Genomic DNA, 13160 nt, shown 5'->3' on the forward strand with positions numbered 1-13160 from the left:
ATTATATTATATTATGTGCATGTATTGCTATGGGAAACCAACATAGGGGTATTGCATTGTATATATGACATTTTATCTAATCATCTATTAGGGTTGATTGCAGACAGGATGACAGTATTGGCGTGATGGCTATGTGTGGGCTTGGGGAGGACAAGCTCTCATTGGCTTGATTGCACATACCCCCAAGTAATTATAGGTTTGGTAATGAGCGGCACTATATAGCCGGTTCAATAGTTTATTGTATTATGCCTGAGGAAACGGCCGATTGAGTCGAGAAACGCGTAGCAATTTTTATTGATGTACATTGTTCACCTACTTGTGTGTTAAGGATTTTATGTATTATCAATGATTAAAGGATTATATTTTTTAAAATCATTGTCTGCAATAAATAACAAGTAAGGTGCTCATTACCAAACCGCTGTGGAGAACCAGTGAGTCTGCTATTGTTTGGCGGCTGTGGGGAGAGTGTTGCCGGAGAGAGCAAGCTGGTTTGCTCTGATAATCAGTCTTTGTCTACAAGCACATTGGTGTGCTCGGCCAAAGTGTGAGTACCCTGGAATTAGAGTGTTGCTGCATGTGTGGGCTTTTTGGGCTGTGGATGCACACAATGGTCGTCCTCTATTTGTAACCCACACAGATACACCTGCCACCATCCGAAGAGGGGATCCATTTTTGCGACCATTTGGAGGCTGCTGCTGTCGGCTGAAAGTGTATTGGACTTCACAATTGACTCAACAGACTGTCTGTTCAATTCACGCATAGTGGACTCTCATACTGTGGTGCTTAACATTTAATGAGGTGCCATTTTCCATTCTTATTATTATTTTAAGCATTGTATGTTTTATATTAACAGCATTGTATGTTTCATATATTTTATGGTCATTTTAGGACCTATTAGCGCCCTCTGGTGTTTTTTGCACCTTATCGTTTCTTTTAGATTATACATAGCTTTTATAGTTTATGTGTTGTGAGGTGCAGCTTTTTATTAGTTTCATTGTCCAAGTACATCTCATATATGGTGTATCATTATGCTGTTATTATTTTATGTAAACATATTATCTCAGTACTAGGGGTTTTTGCCACATATATTATCCCTAATTGGTCTATATTTTAGAATTTGATATTTACTGCATTTTAGCAGTCATTTTAATATTGTGTTTTAATTTTCATCACATATTGTACTATAGCGCCCTCTAGTGATTATTTCACAGATTTCTTCTCTTAAATCTAAAGTTTACTTCTTCAGTATCAGATGAAGGAATTATTCTGTCTGAATCTGATATTTCAACCTCAGAGGCTACTGACGTATCCTTATCAGACTTATGAGGGAGAGCAACCTGCGTAGCAGCAGAAGGGACAGATACCTTACTGAAATTTTTTTAATTTTCCTCTTGCTTTTCCCCAACATTGGAAAAGCAGATAATGCCGTAGATACCGCAGAAGATACCCGTGCAGCAATATCTGCAGTCGAATAAACTCCTCCAGGAGGCTGAGAGGCACTGTATGTGATGCCATAGACGTTTGGGACGTTTGAGGAGAAAGCTGTGGCATTGCCTGAACAGCATCATCCTGAGAGACATTGGGCTCAGAGGGCAACAATTTATCTTTAAATTTAAGTTTTCTAGCTAAGCATGAGGCACAGAATTGCATAGGCAAAAAGATTTGTTCATCACAACATAACAAGCATTTGTCAAAAGACCCCGAGTCTTGGTCCATGTCCATAATACTAAATCAAAAATTGTCACTTTAAGAATTTTTAATAGCACAGCCGCTTAACGTTATGCAAAAATTCTTTAAAATAATAAGCCAATCAGGCCCCCTACCCCTCAGACAGGCTGAGGTGCCTTACCGTAACACAATTTGGCTGCCAAAAGTCAGTCAGAGTCTTAGTCTCTCTCTCTCTCTCTTTCTTTCCTTCTCTCTCTCTCTCTTTTGATATTTACTAAAACTATAATAAGGACAAAATAGAATTTCTAGACATCATTCTATCAAGTGAAGGTAACAAAGTAGTCACTTCTCTATATAGGAAAGAAACAGACTCAAACAGTACCTCCACACCAAGAGTGGTCACCATAAGAACGGGATTAAAAACATACCTTATGGCCAGTTCCTGAGGGTCTGGATGTTTTTGACAATGAATCTGAGATTTTAAAAACTAAATTTCAAGCAAAGGGTTATTCAGATAGAATAATTAAAGAAGGATATGAAAAAGCAAGGAATCTGAGTAGAACAACCTTACTAAATAGTAAAAGGGACACTAATAATGAGATGAAAAATAATAAATTTTTAACCAAATATAACAAGGAGTCGTGGAAAATAAAAAGGGCAATCAAACATTGGCATGTCTCCTAGAGGACCCAGTACTAGGTAAAACCTTGGAGAAGAAACCATCTGTAGTATTTAGGAAGAACAACAATCTAAAGGATATTTTAGCACCTAGCAACTTAAGTACTAAAGATACCAATTGGTTGAAAAAGTCCACCTATGTTTTTTCAGATGCAATAGAAAAGGTTGCAATACCTGTTCCATCATCGACAAAGACAATAAACAAATTGTTTCCAGAGTGAATGGTTTCAAGAAACCACTTAAATCATCCATGAATTGCCACTCTAAATATGTGGTATATGTTCTAGAATGTTTCTGCCGACTTCAGTATGTAGGCAGAACAAGGAGGACTATAAAAAGAAGGGTAATGGAGCACATTAAAAATATTGAGAGGGGGGGATGTGCCCCATGGGGTGACTGACCACTTCAGAGAATTCCATCAAAATGATCCCTCCTGTTTAGATTTAAGGCAATAGAACCGATCATATTGGATGAGAGAAGGGGAGACAGAATGATGTTTCTCAGACAGAGGGAAACATACTGGATCCACTCCCTTCAGACCCTCGAACCCCTGGGGACAAACAGGGAAGTGAATATCCAAGCTTTTCTAATCTAATCTAAAGTTCACTTGATAGCATTGAGTGTAGTTTTAATTTCTAGTTTATTTGACAGTATGAATTATAGTTTATAAAATAAATTAAATCTAATCTATAAATAAATGAATTATTATAAATTATGAATATGGAATATCAGTATTATATGAAGACTGGTTTATATAGGTCACCTTTAAATTATTAATATTAATTTTTATTATTATTCTTTTTAAAGTTCACATTTTGTATCAATTGTTTAATGATTTTTTATGAAATTGTGCAATATCAGAACCCTTGGGGTCTATTAGATTAGTTTGATACTTTGTATTATGAACGTACTATTAAGTCATTTGGAATATGGGAGTTTTTAAATTCAATATTATTTTTGAGCTGCAGAAATACTATAAATTTAATGTTCATTTTTAGTTAATTGTATATAAGCAAGATTTGTTTGTATTAGTCAAAGCTCCCAAGAAATTGTTGTTGTTTTTTGGCGCTGTTTACCATCTATGCTGTGCCGTCTTGAGTTAATGTATCCGTTCTTAGGCAAGCAGGTGGAGTGACGTAGGGAGGTGTGACCAAACTCGTTGTCCACAAATAGACAGCTAGTAAGGTGTGTGTCTATCAAGCCTCTGACGAAGCGGACGTGTTCCGTGAAACGCGTTAGGCAACGTGCACCTTACGTCACGTTAAAGTACGCGTTGGCTGGTTTCACCACGCTCGGCTGTGGATTTCCAGCGTACTACATTTGTACATTGTTGCCAATTTAAACTTTTGGTACTGGTCCTAGGCAGATAGGAGCTTAAACGTGTCCTTAGCAGTCTGAGGGAGCAGAGTTTACAACTATGTATAACATTGTTATAAACATTGTTGGAAACATTGCTGCCAGATGGCTAAAGACACCAGCACACTCCTGAGCTCACCTATAAAGGATGCCAAGGGAACTAAGCAAAATTAATTACAGCCGAAGTCAAGGACAATAGCTGTTATTTTTGTTTTGAAGATCCTTAAAGACTATTCCAAGATCTGGTGTGCAAAAACTTAAATTATGCTTAGCTGATAATTTTCTTTTCTTCAGATGGAAAGAGTCCACAGCTGCATTCATTACTTTTGGGAAATAAGAACCTGGCCACCAGGAGGAGGCAAAGACACCCCAGCCAAAGGCTTAAATACCTCCCCCACTCCCCTCATCCCCCAGTCATTCTGTCGAGTAACAAGCAACAATAGAAGAAATACCAGGGTGAAAAGGTGCCAGAAGGATAAAAAATAAAGACGACCAACAGAAAAAAATACGGGTGGGGAGCGGTGGACTCTTTCCATCTGAAGAAAAGAAAATGATCAGGTAAGCATAATTTAAGTTTTTCTTCATAAATGGAAAGAGTCCTCAGCTGCATTCATTACTTTTGGGAAAACAATACCCAAGCTATAGAGGACACAGAATGTAAAAACGGGAGGGTACAGTAGGCAACCCATTCTGAGGGCACCAGGCCTGAAAAAACCCACAACCCAACCAAACCCTGGGACACTGACCCGCAAACCCAAAGGCCCCAAGGACACTGACCCGCAGATAGTCCGAAAGCCTAATGAGAGACCGCAAGCAGACTCACTGAGCCAACACTCCTCCAGGAGAACCGTCGCCCAGCAGTCGGTCCCCACACAACCCTTCCTAGTACAGTACCAAAATCCGTAAAAGGGAAAGGACAAGGGTAAGCCAAAGGGATACCCAAAGGTACAGCAAAATCCATAAAGGAAAAATCCCCCTTCAAAGGAAGGACAAGTCCACAGAGACCCGAATGGATCCCGAGAACAAGGGGAGATGCCGCCCAACCCACAAGGAGCAACCAGGCATCATCAAGGAGAAGAACATCTCCCGAACATCGTGCAACAGGACCAAAAAAAGACAGCTGAAGACAAAGTCCTCAAACGTCAGAACTGAGAGACTGAGCAAACAGAAAATTACAAGTAGCAAACTCAGAATAAACATCCAAGTCCAGAAATATGCTGCCATCCGTAGGAAGACATGGAGAAAACACTATCCGTAAGGAAGAAGCGGCCGAATGAAATAGCAAATTGCCCAACCTCCAAGACAGAGGACACTCTCCAGGCAATCTATACGGAAAAGCCTACTCACAGATCACAAGAGGGAAACACACAGAACCTCTAAAAAAGGTCCACAGTCACCCCCAAGACCTGAGGATGAAGAACAGAACTCAGATCTTACACCTAGCCGGACCAGCACAAGAAGCGGCAGAACTGAAAACAAGAGAACTGAAGGAACCCCAAAACCGGCCCCCAAAAGGGCGAAAGAATGGACACAGCCACTTCAATCTAAAGACAATCAAGCAGGCGATAGATCCAAGGGATCTAGCAAAGCCACCCGACTAAGTCTCAATGCGGAGCCAGCAGCTCCCCAGATGGAAAGGAAGAACTCAATGAGCAGACCAGATAAAACATCTGCTCCAACCTCCCGAGCACACAGGAGAGGCCCCTAAAAAGGAACCACACCTCTGTAAGGAGGACACCAAGCCCCCTGAAGAGGAGAGCATCAATAAACACCTGCCCATAAGACAGGAAGTCGTAGAAGAACCGAGAGGACACAAGGCCAAGTCACTGACAAACACGGAAGAACCCCTTAAAACACATACCAGGCGCAAAGTGACAGCTGAGCAACCGCAAATCTTCGGTTTGCAAGGCAGGAAAGCCCACCTTCAGGTCACATTAGTTGGCGGTCCCAAGGATACTGTATCATCCGGAAAAAGACAAGCCTCAAGGAGCCCCGGCTCTCAGTAAATCTGGCCAAGTTGTAAAACAGTATGAAAGTCCAAAGTAATCAAGCACCAGAGTAGTGTGCTCACTGCCAGGCCTCATACTAAAGACCCAAACATGTATATGAAAAACATACGCAGTAGCACCACTTGAAATAATTTCCAATTTATTGGAAGTGCAACAAGATAAAAAAACAGCAACGTTTTGGACTCACAAGTCCTTAATCCTGCATGATTAAGGACTTTTGATTCCGAAACGTTGCTGTTTTTTATCTTGTTGCACTTCCAATAAATTGGAAATGATTTCAAGTGGTGCTACTGCCTTTGTTTTTCAAGCTGTAAAACAGCACAGCCAGAACAAGGACTAAGCCCAAGTGCCCCAGAAACCGGAACCCCCAGGCCAGTCCTAGGATCATAAGGTCCGGTAACAACCCACAGCGGGATCCACAAAGAGAAAACGCTGAGTAAAACCCTTGACCACCGGAAGATCAGGACAAGAAGCCTGGGTCCCACAAATGTTTAGATTAAACAATCCTCCAAGAAAATAAATCCCTCGTCTGATATAAAAAAAAAACCAGACCGCTCAGGGAAAAATCCAGAATAACCCGGATAACAAGAGCAAGAAGCCCTTGCAAGTCCTAACCCAAAGGGAAGAGACCACCCCTCGCAGGAGCCCAGCACTCCAAAGAGCCTGGGCCTTAAAAGGACACTAGAGTTAACCGGCGTCCAAGCAACATTAACATGATTGTGCTTTAAAAGTGCCGAAGGGGACACAAGGCGCTGCTCATTTTATCAACCTCGGAATGAGGAAAGGCTGAGTAGACCTCGCCGGGGATCGAACTAGCAACCCTTGGTTGCAACAGTAAAGAGTAGCCACAGAGCATTAGTATGCTGAGCTAGCTGTCCAGCTTGCCACGAGTTCCAGACACAAGGGGAACAGTGTCGATAAGTCACCCGAACAGAGCAACACCTCAGATTCGAAGTTCGAGGAGAGTAAAACATGGGTTTAGATGCCACCTGGATGGCAAAACCCGAACCATATGAGTGGAAAACCACTAGGACCTCTTCTATCCCAAGAAAGAGGTGCAGAGCATTCTCAACACCGGGAAAGGACCCCTAACCGGAGCCCAAAAGAAGCCCACTGTCTAATGTCCCAAAAAGGAACAGCCAACTCCGTAGGGAATCCAAGTCCCCCGAAGCGACCCATCCCAAGGAGAAAAGGACAATCCAAGAGGTCTCAATAAAGAAAAGAACCACTAAAGGAACAAGTCCACAAAGGAGAATTTCCTAAAGCAACACCGCCCCGCCGGCAGGAAGAGGCGTTAAACCCTCTAATTTTCCCACCACGTGGGAAGGAATACTCTAGGTTCTGATGGTATCGGAAACAACAGAGAGTGACGCAGCAAAATTCACTGACCCAGTCACCAGAGTGACGGCTATGTAGGACTGAAACAATCCCGAGAGTCGCACAGACCCGCAAGTCCTCTCTTTCTTTGAGAATGCTTATCTGAAACTAGAAAAACAAATAACATAAATAAATGTTAAGAGCACTCGGCACCCCAACCTGACCAGCAAGGTATAATAGGTGCCACGTGTCTGAATAAGCCGCGAGACAGAAGATCTGAACCCAAGCAGGACCAGCCTGCAACCAGGGTCATAACTGCCAAGCTGGCTAAATCCGCCCTCAGAGAGGGAGGAAGAAAAACAGACAAACATGGTACTAATGTGTCCCGAACAACTTCCGTAGAAGTAAACAGCGAGTATCTATCCCAGAGATTTTTAAGTTCCTGCAGGAAACATAGTATGAAAAAGAAATAAAATTCATCCTACCCGGATAAAATAACAGACAACCCGAGGGTTAACGACCAAGAAGAACAGAAGATCCACAGGACCAGCCTAATGGAAACCCTGTTCTTACAACAAAGCTGGGAAGGATCTCGTAACAAGACTTAAAGGAGATTACTTCATCCCCCCCATGTCTAATGAGGTGAGCCATTCGAAGGAGGAGACTGATGAGTCCCATAACCGAGAAGGATAAAGCCCCTAAACAGCTCAAAAACATGTCGGAGTAAAACACAAAGGCGAGCCCACCTGTAATGAAAGGCACAATACTCAGGAACAGTTACACCTGCAGGGAAATGCACATGCACTCCAGTGGCCGAGAGACCTGGGGCAATTGGGCACGAGCACAATCGCAAATAAACATCTGGACTTTGTAGACGCACAAGCACCAAAAGTATGTAAAAGCGAAAACATGCCACAACCTCCGGGGCGAAAAATCCACCCACACAACTTGGGTTACCCGCATGTGTAGTAGTAGGGAGCAGTAGGTAACTCGCCTCCTGGAGGACCGGGCCCCCCGAGGCTGATGGCTCAGCAGTCCCTTGAATCCCCAAGCCTGAGGAATAAGGCGCTCTAGGACGGCCTAAAGAACATAACCGACTGACCTGAGTCAATGAGGCCAATTCGCATTTGTCACAGGACGAAGAATATGAATCAGAAAGTTGACCAATCTCAACATCAGCATTCCTCCATTACAGGATAAAGGATACCCAAAAATGGACTATATGTAAAACAATTTAAACAGCATCTGACACCCACAATGGCTGGGGCCCTCACCACCTCCTATGAACCAGACACCAGCCGACTAGAATTCTCCGTCGCCACACAGTCAGGAATGCGGAAATGGGAGACCAGAACGTAGACACGCCCGGTCACAAGGTGAACCGTACAGTCCAAAAAAAGCGTGCCCAACCGTAAGGTAGCATAACTTCAAAAGGCTGTTATATTCCAAAAGCCACAAGCCCAGTTAACACTACACATAAGCAGGTTGAATCACATAAACATGATTAAAAAAAACCCTGTTCAATAATCCCCCTCAGGAGATATTAACCCTTGATTCCAAGATACTAAAGAAGTCCCACTGAGACCCTGTAGTTTTCATGCAAGTTCGCAGGAACAAATGAGTTACAGTACATTCATGAAGAAGTAAAATGAAACGATCTTACCGGAAAATCTACACCGTGGAACAGGAACACGGCCCTTCAAGTGTGGCGGATAGTAGCCTCGCCTCCGCCATGGACTTGAGAGAAGAAAGGCGAAGTTCGACAATGGCGATTGCTTGAGGAATTGTTAAAATGAGTCGGGATGGTTTTGCAGAAACACTCTTTCTGCATCTCCGGACTCTAACTTTCATCCAAGTCCTCACTGAGAGACTGACAGGATTACTTAAAACTACTGTCCCATGTCGAAGAGTACTACCCTCCATAAGAGACGAAAATAAACTTCTGACACTTCTCTGCCAACCTCCTGGGACGAAAGGCAAAGTATGACTGGGGGATGAGGGAAGTAGGAGGAGTATTTAAGCCTTTGGCTGGGGTGTCTTTGCCTCCTCCTGGTGGTCAGGTTCTTATTTCCCAAAAGTAATGAATGCAGCTGTGGACTCTTTCCATTTATGAAGAAAATACCTACAGATAGTAGTAATGGTTGAGAACCATACTGTACCATTGGTGGAGCTGCTCATGATAAAGCAGAGGCTTTCTCGGACAGAGGACTGCTTCCTAATCCTTTGTACCCAAGTGCTTGCTGTATCTACCTGAGACACACAAGTCAGCAGCAATCTGTAAATACACAAAAACAAAATTCATGCTTTACCTGATACATTTCTTTCTTTCCAGATATGGAGAGTCCACAACGTCATAAATTACTAGTGGGAATATCACTCCTGGCCAGCAGGAGGATGCAAAGAGCACCACAGCAAAGCTGTTAAGTGTCACTCTCCTACCCATAAACCCTAGTCATTCAACCGAAGGGAAATGGAAAAAGGAATAACACAGGTGTAGAGGTGCCTGAGTTTTAGTCAAAAAACAGAATTTATGCTTACCTGATAAATTACTTTCTCCAACGGTGTGTCCGGTCCACGGCGTCATCCTTACTTGTGGGATATTCTCTTCCCCAACAGGAAATGGCAAAGAGTCCCAGCAAAGCTGGTCACATGATCCCTCCTAGGCTCCGCCCACCCCAGTCATTCAACCGACGGACAGGAGGAAATATATATAGGAGAAACCATATGATACCGTGGTGACTGTAGTTAGAGAAAATAATTCATCAGACCTGATTAAAAAACCAGGGCGGGCCGTGGACCGGACACACCGTTGGAGAAAGTAATTTATCAGGTAAGCATAAATTCTGTTTTCTCCAACATTGGTGTGTCCGGTCCACGGCGTCATCCATACTTGTGGGAACCAATACCAAAGCTTTAGGACACGGATGAAGGGAGGGAGCAAATCAGGTCACCTAAATGGAAGGCACCACGGCTTGCAAAACCTTTCTCCCAAAAATAGCCTCCGAAGAAGCAAAAGTATCAAATTTGTAAAATTTGGCAAAAGTGTGCAGTGAAGACCAAGTCGCTGCCTTACATATCTGGTCAACAGAAGCCTCGTTCTTGAAGGCCCATGTGGAAGCCACAGCCCTAGTGGAGTGAGCTGTGATTCTTTCAGGAGGCTGCCATCCGGCAGTCTCATAAGCCAATCGGATAATGCTTTTAAGCCAAAAGGAAAGAGAGGTAGAAGTCGCTTTTTGACCTCTCCTTTTACCAGAATAAACAACAAACAAGGAAGATGTTTGTCTGAAATCTTTAGTAGCCTCTAAATAGAATTTTAGAGCACGGACTACGTCCAAATTGTGTAACAAACGTTCCTTCTTTGAAACTGGATTCGGACACAAAGAAGGTACAACTATCTCCTGGTTAATATTTTTGTTGGAAACAACTTTCGGAAGAAAACCAGGCTTAGTACGCAAAACCACCTTATCTGCATGGAACACCAGATAGGGCGGAGAACACTGCAGAGCAGATAACTCTGAAACTCTTCTAGCAGAAGAAATTGCAACCAAAAACAAAACTTTCCAAGATAATAACTTAATATCTACGGAATGTAAGGGTTCAAACGGAACCCCTTGAAGAACTGAAAGAACTAGATTTAGACTCCAGGGAGGAGTCAAAGGTCTGTAAACAGGCTTGATCCTAACCAGAGCCTGAACAAATGCTTGAACATCTGGCACAGCTGCCAGTCTTTTGTGAAGTAAAACAGATAAAGCAGAGATCTGTCCCTTCAGAGAACTTGCAGATGATCCTTTCTCCAAACCTTCTTGTAGAAAGGATAGAATCTTAGGAATTTTTATCTTGTTCCATGGGAATCCTTTAGATTCACACCAACAGATATATTTTTTCCATATTTTATGGTAAATTTTTCTAGTTACAGGCTTTCTAGCCTGAATCAGAGTATCTATTACAGAATCTGAAAACCCACGCTTTGATAAAATCAAGCGTTCAATCTCCAAGCCGTCAGTTGGAGGGAAACCAGATTCGGATGTTCGAATGGACCCTGAACAAGAAGGTAGCTTCCATGGTGGAGCCGATGACATATTCACCAGGTCTGCATACCAAGTCCTGCATGGCCACGCAGGAGCTATCAAGATCACCGAGGCCCTCTTCTGATTGATCCTGGCTACCAGCCTGGGGATGAGAGGAAACGGTGGGAATACATAAGCTAGGTTGAAGGTCCAAGGTGCTACTAGTGCATCTACTAGGGTCGCCTTGGGATCCCTGGATCTGGACCCGTAGCAAGGAACCTTGAAGTTCTGACGAGACGCCATCAGATCCATGTCTGGAATGCCCCATAATTGAGTTATTTGGGCAAAGATTTCCGGATGGAGTTCCCACTCCCCCGGATGGAATGTCTGACGACTCAGAAAATCCGCTTCCCAATTTTCCACTCCTGGGATGTGGATCGCAGACAAATGGCAGGAGTGATCCTCCGCCCATTGAATTATCTTGGTCACTTCTTTCATCGCCAGGGAAGTCCTTGTTCCCCCCTGATGATTGATATATGCAACGGTCGTCATGTTGTCTGACTGAAACCTTATGAATTTGGCCTTTGCTAGTTGAGGCCAAGCTCTGAGAGCATTGAATATCGCTCTCGGTTCCAGAATGTTTATCGGGAGAAGAGACTCTTCCCGAGACCATAGACCCTGAGCTTTCAGGGATTCCCAGACCGCGCCCCAGCCCACTAGGCTGGCGTCGGTCGTGACAATGACCCACTCTGGTCTGCGGAAGCTCATTCCCTGTGACAGATTGTCCAGGGTCAGCCACCAACGGAGTGAATCTCTGGTCTTTTGATCTACTTGAATCGTCGGAGACAAGTCTGTATAATCCCCATTCCACTGTCTGAGCATGCACAGTTGTAATGGTCTTAGATGAATTCGTGCAAAAGGAACTATGTCCATTGTTGCAACCATCAATCCTATTACTTCCATACACTGCGCTATGGAAGGACGAGAAACAGAATGAAGTACTTGACAAGAGCTTAGAAGTTTTGATTTTCTGACCGCTGTCAGAAAAATCCTCATTTCTAAGGAATCTATTATTGTTCCCAAGAAGGGAACTCTTGTTGACGGGGACAGAGAACTTTTTTCTTTGTTCACCTTCCATCCGTGAGATCTGAGAAAGGCTAGGACGATATCCGTATGAGCCTTTGCTTTTGACAGGGACGACGCTTGAATCAGGATGTCGTCCAAGTAAGGTACTACTGCAATGCCCCTTGGTCTTAGAACCGCTAGAAGGGACCCTAGTACCTTTGTGAAAATCCTTGGAGCAGTGGCTAATCCAAATGGAAGTGCCACAAACTGGTAATGCTTGTCCAGAAAAGCGAACCTTAGGAACTGATGATGTTCCTTGTGTATAGGAATATGTAGGTACGCATCCTTTAAATCCACGGTAGTCATAAATTGATTTTCCTGGATAGTAGGTATGATCGTTCGAATAGTTTCCATTTTGAACGATGGTACCCTGAGAAATTTGTTTAGGATCTTTAGATCCAAAATTGGTCTGAATGTTCCCTCTTTTTTGGGAACTATGAACAGATTGGAATAAAATCCCATTCCTTGTTCTCTTATTGGAACTGGATGTATCACTCCCATCTTTAACAGGTCTTCTACACAATGTAAGAATGCCTGTCTCTTTATTTGGTTTGAAGATAATTGAGACCTGTGGAACCTTCCCCTTGGGGGTAGTTCCTTGAATTCCAGGAGATAACCTTGAGAAACTATTTCTAGCGCCCAAGGATCCTGAACATCTCTTGCCCAAGCCTGAGCAAAGAGAGAAAGTCTGCCCCCCACTAGATCCGGTCCCGGATCGGGGGCTATCCCTTCATGCTGTTTTGGTAGCAGTGGTAGGCTTCTTGGCCTGCTTCCCTCTTGCTTAGAGGATACAGAATTAGAGACTGGTCCGTTTCTGCGAAAGGGACGAAAATTAGGCTTATTATTAGCCTTAAAAGACCTATCCTGTGGGAGGGTGTGACCCTTTCCCCCAGTGATGTCTGAAATAATCTCTTTCAAATCAGGTCCAAATAATGTTTTACCTTTGAAAGGAATGTTAAGCAATTTTGTCTTGGAAGACACATCCGCTGACCAAGACTTT

General features: G+C 43.3%; 1 protein-coding gene across 1 annotated transcript in view; it reads right to left on the minus strand.

The window, feature by feature from the left end:
* Positions 1 to 13160, minus strand: part of SAAL1 (serum amyloid A like 1) — a 219370-nt gene that overhangs the window by 75210 nt on the left and 131000 nt on the right. Inside the window, 1 exon segment of the mRNA XM_053720661.1 lies at positions 9188 to 9303. Within this exon segment, the coding sequence (XP_053576636.1) occupies positions 9188 to 9303 (116 nt within the window).

The sequence above is a fragment of the Bombina bombina genome, chromosome 7 (assembly GCF_027579735.1).
Source record: "Bombina bombina isolate aBomBom1 chromosome 7, aBomBom1.pri, whole genome shotgun sequence".
NCBI lineage: Eukaryota > Metazoa > Chordata > Amphibia > Anura > Bombinatoridae > Bombina > Bombina bombina.